Source organism: Neodiprion lecontei, chromosome 4 (genome assembly GCF_021901455.1).
Source record: "Neodiprion lecontei isolate iyNeoLeco1 chromosome 4, iyNeoLeco1.1, whole genome shotgun sequence".
Taxonomy (NCBI): Eukaryota; Metazoa; Arthropoda; class Insecta; order Hymenoptera; family Diprionidae; genus Neodiprion; species Neodiprion lecontei.
This window is the reverse complement of record NC_060263.1, coordinates 31,142,167-31,159,040: the sequence shown is the minus strand read 5'-3', so window position 1 is coordinate 31,159,040 and position 16,874 is coordinate 31,142,167. Positions and strand designations below refer to the sequence as shown.

The window sequence follows — 16,874 nt, the reverse complement described above, 5'->3', positions numbered from 1 at the left end:
TCACGTTGCTTTGACATTAATCTTCTTCATCTTAACTAGACTTGTTTTTGCCTCTGCGATGGGAAAAGTAAGATTCATCTCCGAAGAATGAATTATCCGTTATAGACATTTTGTCTGCCACAAGCGAAAATTCGCCCGAATTTTATCGAAATATTGGTATTATTGAAGTTCTGTTATAACTGCTGGTTCAATCCTTACAATTTCAAAGGGGTTACGCACGAAATTTTCTTTCACAGACGTCTCAGGGACGTAAAAGCATAGTCTGCGGGACGCTTCGCGAACAAACAGATATGTTTCACTGGCGATTGTGAATATGAAAAACTTACATTTACATAGATGACTATGTGAATTTCAATTAACACATTAATTTCCAGCAACTTTAAGTACAAGTTTCACTGATGAAATACGATATCGATTGAAAAGCATGTATCAGGAAGTAATCAACCGAGAGAAGTATGTACTTTTACACTTACCATGCTGCAGTGCCTCAAGAATCCCAGAATGCGACAACAGGAGCCACAATAGGAGGAAAGGCCACTTCATCTTGGAGCTGAAAGCATAGAAAGGCGAGAATATTCATGAAAAAAATATTGTCTCGCTTCTTATCTCAAGACACGATAATTATCCTTCGTGTGTAAAACAGGGATAGCTTTAAAGAAAAAAGTGACAAAAATAATAATAAAGGAGAAATATAAAAATGCAGGCAATAAACGAACAATCTCGAAGAAACACCGTATACGCTACGCCTTTCGAAGCCGCTGGTAGTTGCCACTGCAATACAACACAGAGTGAAAGAGAGAGAGAGAGAGGCAGTCCCGGAACCAGACTGCACGAGACCGACAAACTAATATCTGCAAGAGGGGTTTTATTTTTCTTTATTAGCCGGAGGATGTAACAATAGCCCGGGCTCGGTGTCAATGGTCTGGTTCTTCGCAGCCAGCGCATCTGGAGGAGGCGAAGGTGGCGGTGCTCTTGCTCACACCATCGCAAACAGACGCGGACACACAGAAGCGTAGAGAATTCTCAGAGATGATGAAAATGGTGGTGGTAGACGCGATGGTCGTGGTGGTGATGCCGGCGGTGGAGTCGGGCCTCTGTCATCTCGCGAACGGATAGAAGCACATCGCCGCGAGCGTCTCTTCTTGCTTAGGAAGGCCACCCCTTCCTTCCCCCCCCCCCTCCCCGCCCCTCTCCGTCCCATCGCAAGCTCGAAGCCACCCTCGCCCGTTCCCCTAAATGGCCATGTGACGCTAGCAGCACCAGAAGCCGCTGTATTCCGTTCCCTTACTCTGTCACGTGTATACGATATCTATGTGCGTATGGTGTACACTGTACATACATATAAATGAGCCTCGCTGTCGGTGTGCAGTTGCAGGTATTTGCGGGTGTACGTAATAGCCCGCGTTGTGTTTTCTTCCACTTCAACGGCACAGCGGCGGTGGCGGGCTTGTGTGGATGCACGGAGTGAACGGGTGGGGGTGGAAAGAAAGGGCGGGTTTTTACTTCTCTGATGGCATATTGTGGTGGATTATGATCGGGGGATTCGTAGGAAGAGAAGCGTGCATCTTTTCGGGGCAAAAAAATGGTAAATTCGACTGCGTCCACGGAGCGAATTCAGGTGGTAGAGAGAAGGGATACACGCGTGACCGTTGCCATGGGCGACAAATCACACCGAGTCGTCGAAAATCCGGACAACCGACATCACGAAAAATATACCGGGTAGAATTATGTGGAGCTTTTAGGGAGTCATTGGGGTTCTTTAATTCTGAGAGTAGAGGTAAAAATAAACTCATCGCTTTACTCAGCCACAGGACTTCGGTGCGGCTGTAATTGTGAGTTTTGCAAAGTAAATTAGGAAAACAAGCCTCAGGCTCTGCCTGCTTTGCCGGCTCAAAAAATTAAGCTTCTCATCGAGCTTCTGGAATAACGTTATTTTGCCGGATTAATTACCGGGTCACGTGTACGCGCATACTTAAATAGCTCGGATAACCGAAAGGCCGGTGCCCCGTGTTTGATTTAACGCGAAACACGTGGCTAATGACATGATTTGATAACGCAATGTGTTTCATCTCCACCCCTCGTTCCCGACAGACATAGTTACAATTGGTCAGCAAGATAGCGGCGCTTAGCGTTCAGAACGCGTACCCACCGAATTCGTTAGCTCGGCGATTCTCGTAACATTAATTACTCTCTTCGGCATCGAAACGCGGAAATAAAAGTAACGACCATTCTACGAGCCGCAAACCTCCAGCCTCCGTGGTCCAGGTATCGTAATAACAATTACTATTGACGTCGCCAAACCCACAGTCGAAAGAAAAATAAGTAAAATTGACGTTCAAAAAGAAAAAAACCACCACAGTCCAACGATTGGAAGTTGTAAAAATTCCGACCCGAGTTTTCATCTCCATTTTCTCTTGTTCTTTTGCCTTTTCACCGCGGTCAGTACTTAGCGGTCACGGAGGTGACAAAAGGAAGAAGATGGTGCCCTGCACGGACGGGAAACCAGGAACGGAGACGGGGGTTGGGGAGGTTGATAGCCTCGACTTGGTGGTATTGCTCGTTGAAGCTACTGCAGAAACCACGACCGCTCAGGAAGGCGACCAGTACCGCCTGTTCGCACAATGGCGTCAGTGTCCCGCACACCCCTTTATGCACGGGTATAATGTACCATACCGTATCCGAAACGACGGGCAAGCGGGCGAACAGATTTCTCTCGGCAACGTGGTGCATATGGGCACAAATTGGTCGAGACTGAGGAGAAAGAGGTTTTTAACCCTCGACAAACCGCTTTCCAAGAATAGGACTCACCGTCTCCTCCGTCTCGAGTATGCCAAGTTAAGACTTACGATATTACAAGCGATCTGAGATCTTTCTGAGAAGGTTCACTTTGATTTCTCCCATCGTGTGATGCGATGACTGAAATAATTCGCGGAGCAATTCCAGGCTTCCTGCAACCTACAACCGTGGTGTAATATTTGTGCGAAATTCCACCGATCTATGAACCCTCACTGAAGGTGAGTACATATTATTACATAAATACCGCAAGCTCTGGACCAATCCTCGCGTGCTCAGCACACCTCCAGCAGACCGCTCGCTGCAGTTGCCAACTACACTCATTCGGGCTTGAGCGTATAGCAGCAGTGGTTATCAGGAAGTTTACAGAGAAACGTCTGCTCACGGTAGTATGAAGTGAAATAGTATGATATGTACGAATTTTGTTGAAATGGAAGATTTCCTGAAACTAAAACATTCGTAAGTGATTCGTAGTGAAGGGGAAGTAATGAGTTTATCATGGATTCACTATCGGAGAACGAGTGATCGAAATTGGATACCGTTGTGTACATTTCCACCGTTAATCCCGGTGTAACGTTCAGCTATGCACAATAGCAATGTTCGAAACAATTGCAATGAATTATATCGCGTCACCAGTTGCAGCACGATAAGATTTGAGCGCCGCTTGCTTGTTCCGGGGCATATCGAATAATGCACCCTCCGGTAGGGGCGAGACACGAGGCAACGGTAGAGCTAACTCGAAATGGTATTATACATATATCTGGACGTCATACTGCAAACAGAGCTACAGCTGCGACAAGTAATAGTTCTGTCGCGCATTGTTCATGAGATAAGGGATGCCGGTGGAGTGATTTACGAGCGGCTATATTCGCTGCCGCGTTGTAATAAGTCGATTGATAATTTATTCGATAATAATGTCCGTCCGTCCATCCATTAACGTTCCTGATGTGACAAACTAAGTTACAACTTCGGAAAGAATTTCGATAAGCAGAAGTAATTCAACGAAGGGGAAGGAGCGTATTAGGTCAATGGGAAAAGCAACAAGTTTAACGAGTAATCAAATCGGAAGTCCCAACTCCCAAGTCGATTGATTGATTCCGGCGATGGAAAAACGCTCTGCGAATTCAACGAATGACGAAGCTCGCTCTGCAATTCAGATTAAAGATGAACGAACGGGTAAACATACTTGTCATTCGTCCGGTAACATCCTGATGAAATTAAAGCGTCAAAAGCGAGAGATCAAATTAAGTTTAAGTAATTAAATAATATCGGCGACCAAGGAAAGGATAAGTCAAAAATAGTTTGAATAAACGTGCTGTTACACACATATTTTGATGATGCTAAAATAATGATCAACCGTAGAGAGGATGAAAATGTTAATCGCAACTAGGCGTTGATAACAAAGCCAGTCAACGATACTGCGGTACATTTGGGCACCTATTTGTTGGGTAGGGTATCCCCTGATTCTCACAGCTACTGGTGTGTGGGAGGGCTTCGCCTATCCCATATGCAATTTGCAAAATACGTCGCGTATTCGTCCCAACCTCACTTCATTTATACCCTCACAATGTCGAGGCGTAAGGGTAGAGTACGAAAATGGGCTCGTGTTCATAACTCGACCCGGGATCGGTTGATCCAATTTGATTTCCCCCCTTTCTCCAGTATCCTATACCCTTTCCTGAAGCTTCTCCCCCACCCATTTCCCGCCCCAGTTTCATTTCTAGTAACCCTAACGATGTAACCCGGCGCGACGCACGTCTAACCATCGAGGTGGGCCACATCATCCAATTCCCCTCACGGAAACCCGGAATGCCCATCGGCTTTCTTATTTTTCACAACTTTTACAAACCCTGAGAGGTTTCCCGGAAGATTGATGAAAAATTAAGGTCAACCTTAAACGTCATGGTCAGCTGCATCAGTGGGCGTGGAAGAAATAAAACGAGGGGGTAAAAAACATCACTCCACCTTCCCTAAGAACCGGGATATGGGATTATCGTTACACCCATAAGCCTGCTGAACGGCCAACTCGAGAAAAAGGCCAATTGGTTTCGCATCACTTCCACGAAAGCACTGCCACTTCTGACGAGCCAACTTCTCCGCATCTGGAAGGGGTAATGAGGTGTCTTTCGAGGGTAATATCGTAATAGATGATCCGCCGCAAGATCCTCTCAGTAACAAACTCCTCAGCGGCCTAATTCCGGCACTTTGCGTGCGCAAATGTGTTGGGCTCCCCGCTTGTGTATTGTACGGCATGCTTACAAATGACATATCAATATGTATCCATTAAAACCCCCTTCTTCATCGGCAATTATCAACGGTCGTGTTTCGGATTAGCAACTGCTAAGCGACCACGCGCGATGCTCCCGAATTGCTGAATAAATGAATCGGAAGTGGTCGTGAGAAAACTGTCTACGAATTTTCACCCCTCCTTGAACAGAAACAACTTCCAATCTGAGAGTTAGGTACCTTTGCAACGCTCATCTGCACGAGCCGAAGACGTGTGAATGAATTCTACGTCCTACGTTTTTATCCTTTGTTCTTTCTGTTCTTCTTTTGTCAAGTGATCGGTCTATCGAAAGTGTGTCTTCAAAGGTTCTGTAATACGTTTTCGAAATAGCAGCACGTCAATACATTCCAGTGTGGTAAAATACGCGAGTAGGAACGCTGAGTGGTTTCTTTTCGTGGATCTGATTTTCTGCTCTGATATTTTCCCAGCATTTCATCAACCGTATATGTTTTTCTTAACGCTCCGAATCATTTCTAGCTCTCAGAATTATTGACTTCAATACTTGACGCTAGCCGATTGACCGCACGACAGTAAACATGGATCTTAACGGAAACGAACGTTTCGGTACGTTTGAGAATGTGATCATAGCAAGGCAAACATGTATCGCATCCGTAGTGCATTTTCAACTGCCCACTCGCTTAGATTGCTTGCTAAAGCAAAGAATAGAAATAAAGGTTGGAATCGCTCAAGTCCTGTAAATTTCTGACTTTCGGTTTATCAAAGATATTTGGATCCTGTTTACGGTGCCCGATTTTTCGTTGAATGACTTTCACCCTCGGACCACTGTTCCGATGAAATGACAAAACGGAGTGCTAGTGATCCGAGATAATGACTATTCTGAACATAATAATGTGTTTATATCTAGGCATTTTCCAGCAATCTAAAAATTTATACGTTTACACTTGATTAACAATAAAAACAGAGGGAAAAGTTTTAGCTCCGCGAATTACCTCCTTCATTTCCATCTGTGCGCTAAAGCGTATGAAGTTTTTTTCTACGACTTTCTCCTTTACAAGTTCGTTGCACTGTATAAAGCTAAAATGAAAACAAAATGCCTGCAATGTGTGAATACTAAACCAAGCGAGCCAATAAATTTTTTCAAATATCCTGAACGCCACGATGGATAGCTCCAAGTTGATATTATGATATGCATATAATTATTCCTACAGACAGACAAGTAATATATATTCAAGTAAATATAGGTTTGTCTGATTGAAATTCATGATGATCGATAAAGTTCTTCGGTAACCGGAAATTCCCGCAATTACCTACCTTCGTTTATAATCAATGGCATGAATAAAGAAAGAGAAAAGAAAGGAAAAAGTAGGCCGCACGTCAAGTGGAAACGCAGTAAGCCGTTCTTTCGGTGATGCGGCGCGGCGGGGAAGGGGGAGGGCGGGAGGGGGAGGGGTTGTTAATTAATAGACCGTGCCGCGTATGTTTCTGCAAGTACGCGGTGCGTTGTTAGGTAAATGCCTGCGTGGTACGTTAACGGGAACAGGCTGGTATACCGGCGTCGAACGGCGTCGAACACGGAACATCCAGTATAACGCCGTCTGGGTGGATCGATGGTGGGTTCGCATGCACCATCGCCCAGGACGCAGCCCCCGCCCAACCGATGTATTAGATAAACTATCCCGATAGATTACTTGACAAGCTTCGAAACAAACTCTTTCGAGTATTAATAATGATTAACGCGTCGACGTTGCAATCGCGATCTTATCTTACGAGGGGTACCTGCTCCGCCAGTGCAGACATTTATTTGCGAATACATGTATAAGAATGTTCACATCCCTCCTCTTCCTCCCGCCAATTTCCCTCCCATTTCAGTCGACGTTTATTTTCGACTCTCATGGCCGAGGCTGGTGAATTATTTCAAACCATTGAGCAGCAATCATTCTAACAAGAGTCTCCGAAGTGCCGAGAGATTCGACGAATAATCTTTCGAGAGCACTGTGAGTCGTTAGACGCGCATTATTATACCTGTGTCAGCAGACACTTTCGCGTATTTGTAATTCGAATTCGTCGCCTGCAGATCCTCCCGAATATCTGCCCCGCGTATAAGTACGTTGGTAATGTATTTGTAAAAATGTGAGTAGCGCAAGATTCCTCATCCCAAGGGGGAGATATTCGCGAAATACATACCCCAGCCATCTGGAACGGATCCTACGTAGGGCAGGAGGGTGAGGGATACCGTTAAGCCCCCTTCCGCCATTTCCCCTGCGCACCCTCGGCGGCCTCGCTTCCGAACTTCCCCTTATGAATATTTAAACTGGATATTAAAGGCACAAAATCACCGCACAACGGGCGTCTACCTTCAAAATGGTACAGCGCGTTCCTCGGATGTTGGCGCCTCGAGGTCCATATATTTACTTTCAATTCGCTATTTTACTACCAAACGATCCTCCGATCACGCATTGATCACTACCGACATGTGCGCAAAGCGTTTAGGCAATCGTCCGTAACGTAGTTTCGTTACTCAAACAACCGCATCGACCAGAGCTCACTCCGAATTTCCGAACGCTAATGATAGCATACCGATCGCATGTGAAGTAGTCACAGAATTAATATCATTAGGAACTACTTCCTACCATGTGGGACTCGGGGAAGTTGGAAATTATCGCTCACATATCCTAAAACCAACCGTTAAAGTTACAGGAGATGAACATTTCTTCGAACTTTAGAGAATCATCTCCGTCAAGGTGAAAGAATCATATCGAAATGAATCGGTGATAACGATACTCAATTATTCTCCAGTTGATCAGTGGAATCTTCCTTGGTAATCCACCGTTGACATTTACTCTCTTTCCCATTCTCTCGATTGTCCTTTTTAGGACTTACTTTGGATCGCGTCGATATATTTATACCCACACCGGGATCGATTTATCATTAACGTCAGTTTTTCTACTTAATTATCTCTGAAGTCCCGCTCACGACTGCTGCACCATTTAGATATTCCATAGATAGTCGGCGACGCTATCAGCGCCAAGAATAATATATTCCAGCTAACAGGTTTCACTTAACAACGAAATTGATTTGCTCAGAAACTAAGCATATTCAAAGAGAAGCTAGGAAAGGGGGGAGAAATTTGCGGGAGATGGCGAAACGTTGCATGCGAAACGGGCCAAGAAATGGTCCAAGGAAGAGCAATATTATGCCACCCGTCAGAGTCCCTTAAAACCCGCAGTCAGCTATCCGAAGAACCCTCCCGGGCGTCTAATTCGGAGTCAGCTGGTGGAAAGGAATGGGACCCATTTTGGTAGCCTGAGGCTGACACCCACCATCTGACAACATTCAGCATTTAACTTGTCTCGACTTGACTTTCCGTACCCGATTCTTGAGCGAGATGGTACGAAATTATTCTTTCCTCATTCCGCGACTCATTAATTGGTATTTGAAACAACTTCGATGCTAATTATTTGCAGATATTTGAAACTAGCCTCGAGGACTGGAAACAAACGCCTCAGCTCGCAGTCTCTTTGACCCGCGTTCGCTCGGACTAGCCTTTCGTTATTAGACAAGATTCTAATATCTCGGGGCGAGGCATTGATCTGAATTCCATTGAGGCTCGGGGAGGGCGTAGGAACAGCTTAGGCAATATTACTTCGCGCCGAAAATGGCACTTTGACGTCGACCCAGATATTACCTACTTAACGTGTGGCTGGTTTTATTATCGCGCAGTGAACGAACACGTAGTCCCTTCCACGCAAGCTCGACGGTTCTTCGAGTACTAAAATCCAGAGACTACCTGCTCCTTGGGAGCCCTATATTCACGCGTATAGACGTAGGGGGGTACCAAGGGTTCAATGAAAACGTTCGCATCCTTGACTAGTCAAACGCGAATGTGTACCCTTACCCTTTTCAAAGTTCATTAAACACAAAAGAGAGTCAACTGCATGAAAATCTATTTCGAAAAAAGTTCATTAAAAAGTCTAATAACTCATTTCGAAAGTGAAATATCGTACTACTTTTTTTTAACGTCAAGTCCTGCAATTTTCCCGAGAAATAAATGTCCATTTTAATTAACGATATACGAGATGATAAGACTACTTTCATTCGTTGTGCAGAATAATTTCGCTTTTCTAAGCAGCCTCGCATCCGGTGCTTTAGTACTTTTTAACTAATGCATCGAATTTCACCTCCACTTCAGCTCACTTCGTTATGGACGTGTGAATTTTCCACAGAAAAGTGCAAAAATGCCTATGTGCGAAGCATACGTGGATTTGCATGAGCATTGTAAACTTTGCGCAAACATAACTCTGGGAACGAGATGGAGTGCAAGTGGCTGTCGTAAAAAAGGAATGGAAGTGCTAAATAGAGATTAGAAGGTACATAAGGCATCACGTGCTATTACGTGTCATCACCTTCGTAAGTCATGACTTTGAATTTGCCGGCAGACAAAGGAGGGATTAATTGTATTTGCAGAAGCGTACCTGTCCAGGAGTAGAGTAAACTTCATCAGAAACCATTTTCTCACGAAACGTTTTATACGACGCATTCGGCATTTCCTCCTTGTGCCGCGTTTCGGTAGGGTGCAGATCTTATTCTCGTGTTGGTAAGGTGAAAAACATCGCGCGAAGGAGAAGAGAGATGAGAAAATTTAGCGAAGCATAAGAGGGAGAGGGAGTGAAGGCGCTACTAGCGAGACCGTAGACAAAGTTTTAATTGCTCTTGAAAACGAGTGGTTGTCACATTTAAAACAATCTCCGAACTTGCGGGGTTTACCGAAGTTTTTGCCGCCCCTCCTTTCCTCCCAACGCAGGCAGCCACCGAAGACGAGCTAAGGTCGTTGTTTGGTCACGTCTCAATGTCACCGAAGCCTCGAGCTATCCGCAAAAGGAGCCGAAAATACACAACTGCGAGGTGACGATAGAATTTCGACTCTTCGAGCGACTCCACGCTCCTCCCCTAATCTCTCTTTCAACCGTGTCTTTATAGCTTAATCGATTAACTAGCCAAGCCTTCGTGACACCAACTGGGTATATCGAATGGTTTGCGGGACGAAACTTGAAAACAAGTCGCAAGCGACCCAGGAAGTTTACAAAGTGCGGGGACGGTTCGGTAGCAAAAGTTTACTTCTTCTTTTCCCGGTTGTTTTCTTCTCTTTTATTTCCAATCCTGCCCCTTTTTGAATGACGAGTCACCGGCAATGCACCGCGCTAACCGAGCAGTCGGCTATGGAATAGCAAGCACGGGTGTGAAAGTCTGTACGTCTACCTGCGCATCAACGGACGTCTAATTATTAAACGTACCCACGCATGGTACGTATACATATACATGCATAGGTACCACGGCAGAGGTGAAGTACAAAGGGATGTAAACAGGACCGTTAAGGATGACACTTTACAGACAAATTAACGCACATAACCAAGGATACGTTACGTCGCACCCTTTGAAAAGTTTCCACGAGGCTTACTTCAGTTATATTTATAAGCCGACGAGTGTAAAAATTCGGTGAAAATTCTTTGCCGGCATATCGATGAAGAACCACAGAACGAAGGTGGGTACACGAGGTGTGATCGTTACAAAACGAAAATCGAAGTTACGATTAGCTGGTCCCGAAAACGAAGGAAAAAATTATGAAATTAGCAGGAAGAACCACTTACGTAGGATAATGTTCCCGCGGGGTGAATTTTCACCTTTTTTTACAGTGCGACACGATGTGGATGCGGACCCACGGGACCTTCCGCCTGATCGTCTCCTTAAAGTGAGCGATGACTCTATAGTTGGACGATTTCTTAAACGAGGGCAAGGCAGTAAAGAAGTCGACAAAAAATGAGCCTCGAGGCGTTTGCCGAGAACGGAGAAAGAGGGAGAGAGAAAGAGAGAGAGAGAGAGCAAGGGGGGGGGGAGGAAGATGGTAAAAGAAGTCGGAGGGGGGGGTAAGAGGGCAACAGAATTGTCTGCTTCCACGATTCTTAGCCGGTGAAATTGATGGGAAGGACAGAAGTTTAGTGCGCCCTGATATATCTTCGGTTCTCCTGCAGGCCCGACATCCCGACGCAGCGGAGACCTCGAGGCATGTAACTTTCGTGTGGTGGTATAAGGCGGCGGAAAGAAAAAGAAATAAAAAAAAAAAAAATGAGGGGAAAACGAAAGAAAAGAATATTAAAAAAAGTGGAGACAAATCAGAGAGAATGTAAGGTGCAGGGATGAGTGGCTGGTGATACGGAGGTGATACGGAGCTCAGACTTCGAGGGAACCGAACGAGAGTCGCCTTCAGGCTGGTATGTGGCGAAATCGGCCACTTGTTTGCAGTTCAAGTTGTTGGCCGACGACAACCGGTCCTCAAATCTCTGCCCCCCGCCCATACCACCTCCGCTCCCGTTCTCCGCGTGGAAAGAAAAATTCGAGAGGAGGTTTATCATGTTCCGGAACGAAAGCCAACCCTCCCTTATGAAGCAACCTTGTGCAATGCTATAAACCAAAAGTTACATTATTCAGAGGTTGTGTGGAGAAACGAAAAAAGAAAAAAAAAGAAAACAAAGGGAGGGAAAAATACGACGGAGAAAAAGATAAGGTGAGTCTGAATAGAGTATAAGGTGTGCAAGGTACAGGAAGCACACCGCGCGCAGATATGCGTTCCAGGGGTTAATCTCCGGCCTTACTCTCAATTCCGACGGTGAGCCCTTCCCTCCGATGGTCGCGACGCAATTTTCCGGGGACGGGGGCGCCGCTAGCCGTAAGTCGTAAAATACATTCGTAGTTTCTACGGGGGTGGGACGGAGGTGGAGGAAGTAGGTACCCACTGTTATCGATTGAAGAGAGTTCGTTTCGTGGCTCGCGGTTGGAGAACCGAGTTTCCGGACAAACGCTAAGGCTGCGACCTCGCCCGGCCCAACTTAACCCGATATAAACTGATATAACCTAACCTAACCTAGCCTAACTTTATCTCACATCAGCCAAGTTTCGGTGCGGGCGGGACCTTTCAGTTCCCACGTGACGACAAGTTAGCGGCTAATAAATTGAGATCCAAACTCGGTGTGCGGAGATCGTCGAAAATTTCCTCGTTCAAGTGTAGGTATAACACACTCTCAGAAAAATTTCATTCGTATAGTAACTAAATAAAATGAAGGAAAACAGATATCGTTAAAAACACTGTTTGAATATTGTTGGAATTACGAAAAACGAGGTAAGCGTAACCATTTTACGCTCTCGTCGATCCTTTTTTTGTAATTGCAACGCAAAATCAGTTTGTTCGGTTTACTCTACCTTTTTTGTTGAATAAGGCTTTAACCTCAATTTATCGTTGCACAAGCAATAATTTTTCGCAACAGTTACAAGAAAATATAGTAACAGTGATCTTAAGGAGAAAGAATAGTATGAAAATAGTTAACGACTGAGCGGTAGCCGGAACTAAAAATTTCTTTCAGTGCAACAACGCAGACGACGGTACCTTTGGCGCGGTAGCTTTCAGAACCGGGATCTACTTATAGGTAGGTCTGTCATAATTCGAAAATCACTTTTCCACAGCACGTAAAATCTCGTGCATGATAATACAAACCGCTGTTAATATTCCCTCGGTGAATACGACAGCGTGCATATACCGCGGGTATAGAGTTAATAGTTTCTACATATATAGCATGGACCTGCATCTATGTCGCGTATGCCGCCAAGAGCATAGCGGCGTCATAGCAATACCCGTACCTGCAGCTCCGGAGGCACGAGCGGGAGCGTCATTTCGCCGATATATAATACATACACCTCTGCAGCGTGCACGTACGTACGAATACAAACGCAGACAACTAGCATCTGTGTAAAAGCTACGGGAAAGCTTGGTGGCCCAAGGCGGTAAGCTCGTCAAGCATTTAGGAGTTATATAGGTATAGAGGCGATGGTGTACGCCGTGTTAAGGGCTGCCAGACTCGAGGTAACCAGCCAGGTTTCTGCACAGAGCTTTGCTGCACTGATGCTTTTGGTAGAAACACAGCGCAGCCGTCCCCCTCCCCTCTACCCGCGATATACAGAAACGTGAGGCAAAGAAGATGAAGAATAAGAAGAGGGAGACGGAGGAGAAAGCGAAAGAGAAAGAAGAAGAAAGCGGGTACCGAGGAGGAAGGAGAAGAGGCTGTTGGGTCGGCGTGCCGGCGTGTCGACTTGTAGAGTTTGAGAGGGCGAATCGATCCGACGGGCGGAGCATGGAAGCGTTGACTGAGGATGGAAGGAAGGAAGTGTGGGTCCGAGGGTGGAAAGCACTGTGCAGGAAGGCGAGGGCCGGGAAAGCAGAGCACCGCGTCTTAATAGCACCGCCAGGCCGGAGTGCGAGTGGATGGGTCTTCTCGGCTCGGTCACGCCGATATCACTTGCCTACAGGAGAGTGATAATAACCTAATTGATGGAGAAGATGTTCCGAGCGCCTGCAAGCGGTTCACCCCGCTGGAACGAGTCGTTCATGACCTCTCGCGATTAAGAATACCTGATCATCGTTACCGCAAACTGATTTCGAGCCGAGACAAGCACGTCAGCCGTGTTAAGTGGGTGTCCAGCCTTAGCAGGTCCGCGAACAACGTCAACCACTCTCGACCAATTTCCGCGGATTACTGTTGCATGAGGTAAGAATATGGGGAGTAACGGATGAGGGGAGTCATGCATGCGTGTGTACGCTGGACAGCGAATGAAAAGGAATTTCTGCACCTTCTTGAGGATATACGGATTAAAATGGGAATGTATAATGTATAACGTTAAATCACGGCAGCGCCAATTTCATACATTTTTCATTCGCAGCTGCCCAGACGCTAAAAAGAGAGAAGGTATTTTTTTGCCCCGCCGAGGGTTAAATGCCCCCATAAATATCTCTGTTGCGATAAAAACGGACGGAACAGAGTGTCGAAAAGAAAGGAAGTAATCGAGAAAAGGTTAATTGTTATAAATGGTTATTTTCAACCGATGCAATGCAGCATCGGTATAAGTCAAAGTCTTGTAGGCAGCATAATTCGCCGAGTTTTCCGTGATTTACTTATCATTTCCTCGGTATTTCACTGAAAGCAGTCACTTCGTTGAGTTTTCTCTTTATTCACTGTACACTCTTATTAAAATTATTTTCCACTGTCGACAAGCTCGTGCGATCAGATTCCAATATCGAAACTGCTGGTACGTCAATATTGGAAATGAAAACTATTGATGCGCAAATATTGATAATAAAAATTGCCAGTTTTGCTCGTCGGATCGTGCTTTTCAATTTAAAACACTAGCATTTATACACATACATACAGAGGTATATATGGAAAGAGAGAAAAGAGAACGATATACACATTGGGGCAAGAAGCACGCAGGGATGAAGGGGCCCGAAATAGCAAGCCCTGAAAATTACTACCTGGAACAGCACAAGGTGTAGTTGTGAAAGTGAAAAAGTCGTACAGTAAATTTATCGGTTAACATGCGAGTACCCAAATAATTGAATAGCTTTTTTCAGCGTAACTTCAGGTATACAAACGCTGAATAATATCGGAATCGGAAAAAAATTGTTCGGGCATTAAAGATAAAGCCGATATGATCTTGAGGATAAAACGTTTTTTTCCTGTGTTTCTAAATCACCGTTTAATTTTTTTTTCGAACGCCAAAGCTTTACTGTTTCATTTATTGATGAGTTATGATGATATGAGTTCTACTTCGATCGCTAATAGACGAAAATTATTTACCTCACGGCTGCGATGCATTTCCATAAAATTTACACGAGGTCCGAAAAATCAATAGGGATTCGAACGCTTGTCTGCCAATGAATTTTCCATTCATTTTCCATTCTTTTTTTCCACTACGATAGAAAGCTTCGCAACCATTCGCGTCGGAAATCCGTGCGCGGTTGTAGACCTGCAAGGTTGTATTTGCTTATGGTAGAGAATAAGAATTTATTCCGCAAGCCCGCGAAAGCCTGCGAAAGAGGAGATAAAATGTTGACAAACCAAAAATCGCAAGTCGGCAGAATCGCGTCCGGTGGTCGGATTGAAGTGGCGAATGGAGTGAGAGAGAGAAAGAGAGAAAGAGAGACGCTGTTCGAAGTGCCGTCGGTTCACCGGGATACACGCGGCAGATAGAAGGAAACAATGCAATTTGCTGCAACAAATGTGGCAATCGGTCGGCGGAGTGATCGACGAATGGCTCCGCAATGAACGTGGCGAGACAGAAAAAGTAGCGTCGATTGGAAACACGGGGTGAACTCTGTTCCGTTCCCAATCGTCGAGCAGTGTGCACATGCATGGCGAAGGTTCGCAGAACTTTGCTGAACGACACGTGTAAGTGCCGCAGTTAATTTCTTCTGCGGTACGGACGGTGCGGTTTACCGCCGGAGTGAATTGTCGAGGAACGCGAGCTCCGTCTCTGAGAGTAATTAATCAGAGGAGAGCACCAGAGATGTCCCCGTATTAATTTTTGCTTACAAATTGGGAACAGATAAGGTGCGAATTGCATTTCAGAAGCCCCGCAGAGCAGATTGAGCTAACAATATAATCGGCCCAAGTTCGAACGGGATCGATCGGATTCGAATTCTAATTGGTTGACGAAACATGCCAACAGATCTGCGGAGATCCGAGAGCTCTGCGGAGGAACGGGGCGTCTGTGATGGAAGCAGATGCCAACTTCCCCGCGCACATGCAAATCAGTTTCAAACTGTAATGGAACCGTGATGCCGTGAAACGCACGACGGTGGAAGGCATCGCATGCCACCCACGTTTCCTCTCGTCCTCGAGGGTGAACCTTGCGGGTTATTCACCAATAAGGAGCACCAGCCATTTCAAACCGAAACCAAGATTAATTGAAACACGAAGTCACGCTCCTTATATGGCGGGTTCAAAACTCACGTACATGATTATTCTTCTTCGTTTTGCCGTTCGACGTCAGCTTTCAGCTTCCTTCGACATCTCTGAAATTTGAAGCAAACGCCTTGCACAATTTTGAACAAATATTATCACCATGAGTCTCGATACATCCTTTCTCAATTGTTCTAAAATGAATTTTTCGCTAAAATATAGTCAGTTTTTCAAATGTATTAATGGTCCGAAATATTTTTGGCCAGCTGTAAGATACGTAACTTAAATAACCAAAGTTGATCAATTCGCGTAATTTCTTCGTGTTTTCAGTCATTTTCGCTAACGTGAAACTCCATACTTTTCAGATACGTATACACCTGTCGTATACCGAGCATGGTTGAAAGTGCACCGCACCCAAGTCTTAATCGTCGTAACACGCGTTTACATTTACATAGGCTTAATATTTGATTAATAAATTTTCCCAATACGTTTCCTCGGCACCATAATACGGGGCAGGTACGAACAATATGCGTCAACCACATTTCATCTCTGCTTCATTACTTCCCAACAGGCCTTTCAAGCAGACCTACAAATTACGGACAGACAAAGGTGTGTGCAGTACAAGCCGTCTAATTGATATAAATGAATGCCCGTCATTCAGCAGAATTCACGCCAAACTGGCAAAGGTAAAGTTAAGTACATTAAAATGACGAAATAATTTAACAGGTATAAAGTTTTATCGCTCCGCGGCAATTGAAAAAGTTGTGTCGTTGATTCTTTCTAGAGTTATACGCACCTACACACGCTCGTGTGCTAACTGGTCTCTTTCACTGTACATGCATTATAGGTATACATTTACATTCTCGCTGGCAGGTTCGGGTTTACCACACGAATCGTTTTTTCTAAACAAAAGAACAAAGCGAGACCGCAGAGTCCACCGGAAACTTTGACCAATGGAAAGGAGAAGAGGGTGGGGAAATGGTAGAAAAAGAGAAAAAGTGAAGGAGAAAGTTGAACGCTATAAGGCCAGAAAGGGGATAAAGAGTGAGTTT

General features: G+C 45.1%; 1 protein-coding gene across 1 annotated transcript in view; it reads right to left on the bottom strand.

The window, feature by feature from the left end:
- LOC107218965 overlaps positions 1-16,874 on the bottom strand; it is a 116,335-nt gene that overhangs the window by 58,956 nt on the left and 40,505 nt on the right. The window contains exon 2 of the mRNA XM_015657014.2: positions 474-550. Within this exon, the coding sequence (XP_015512500.1) occupies positions 474-543 (70 nt within the window). The 5' untranslated portion in view covers positions 544-550. The remainder of the gene's footprint in view (positions 1-473; positions 551-16,874) is intronic.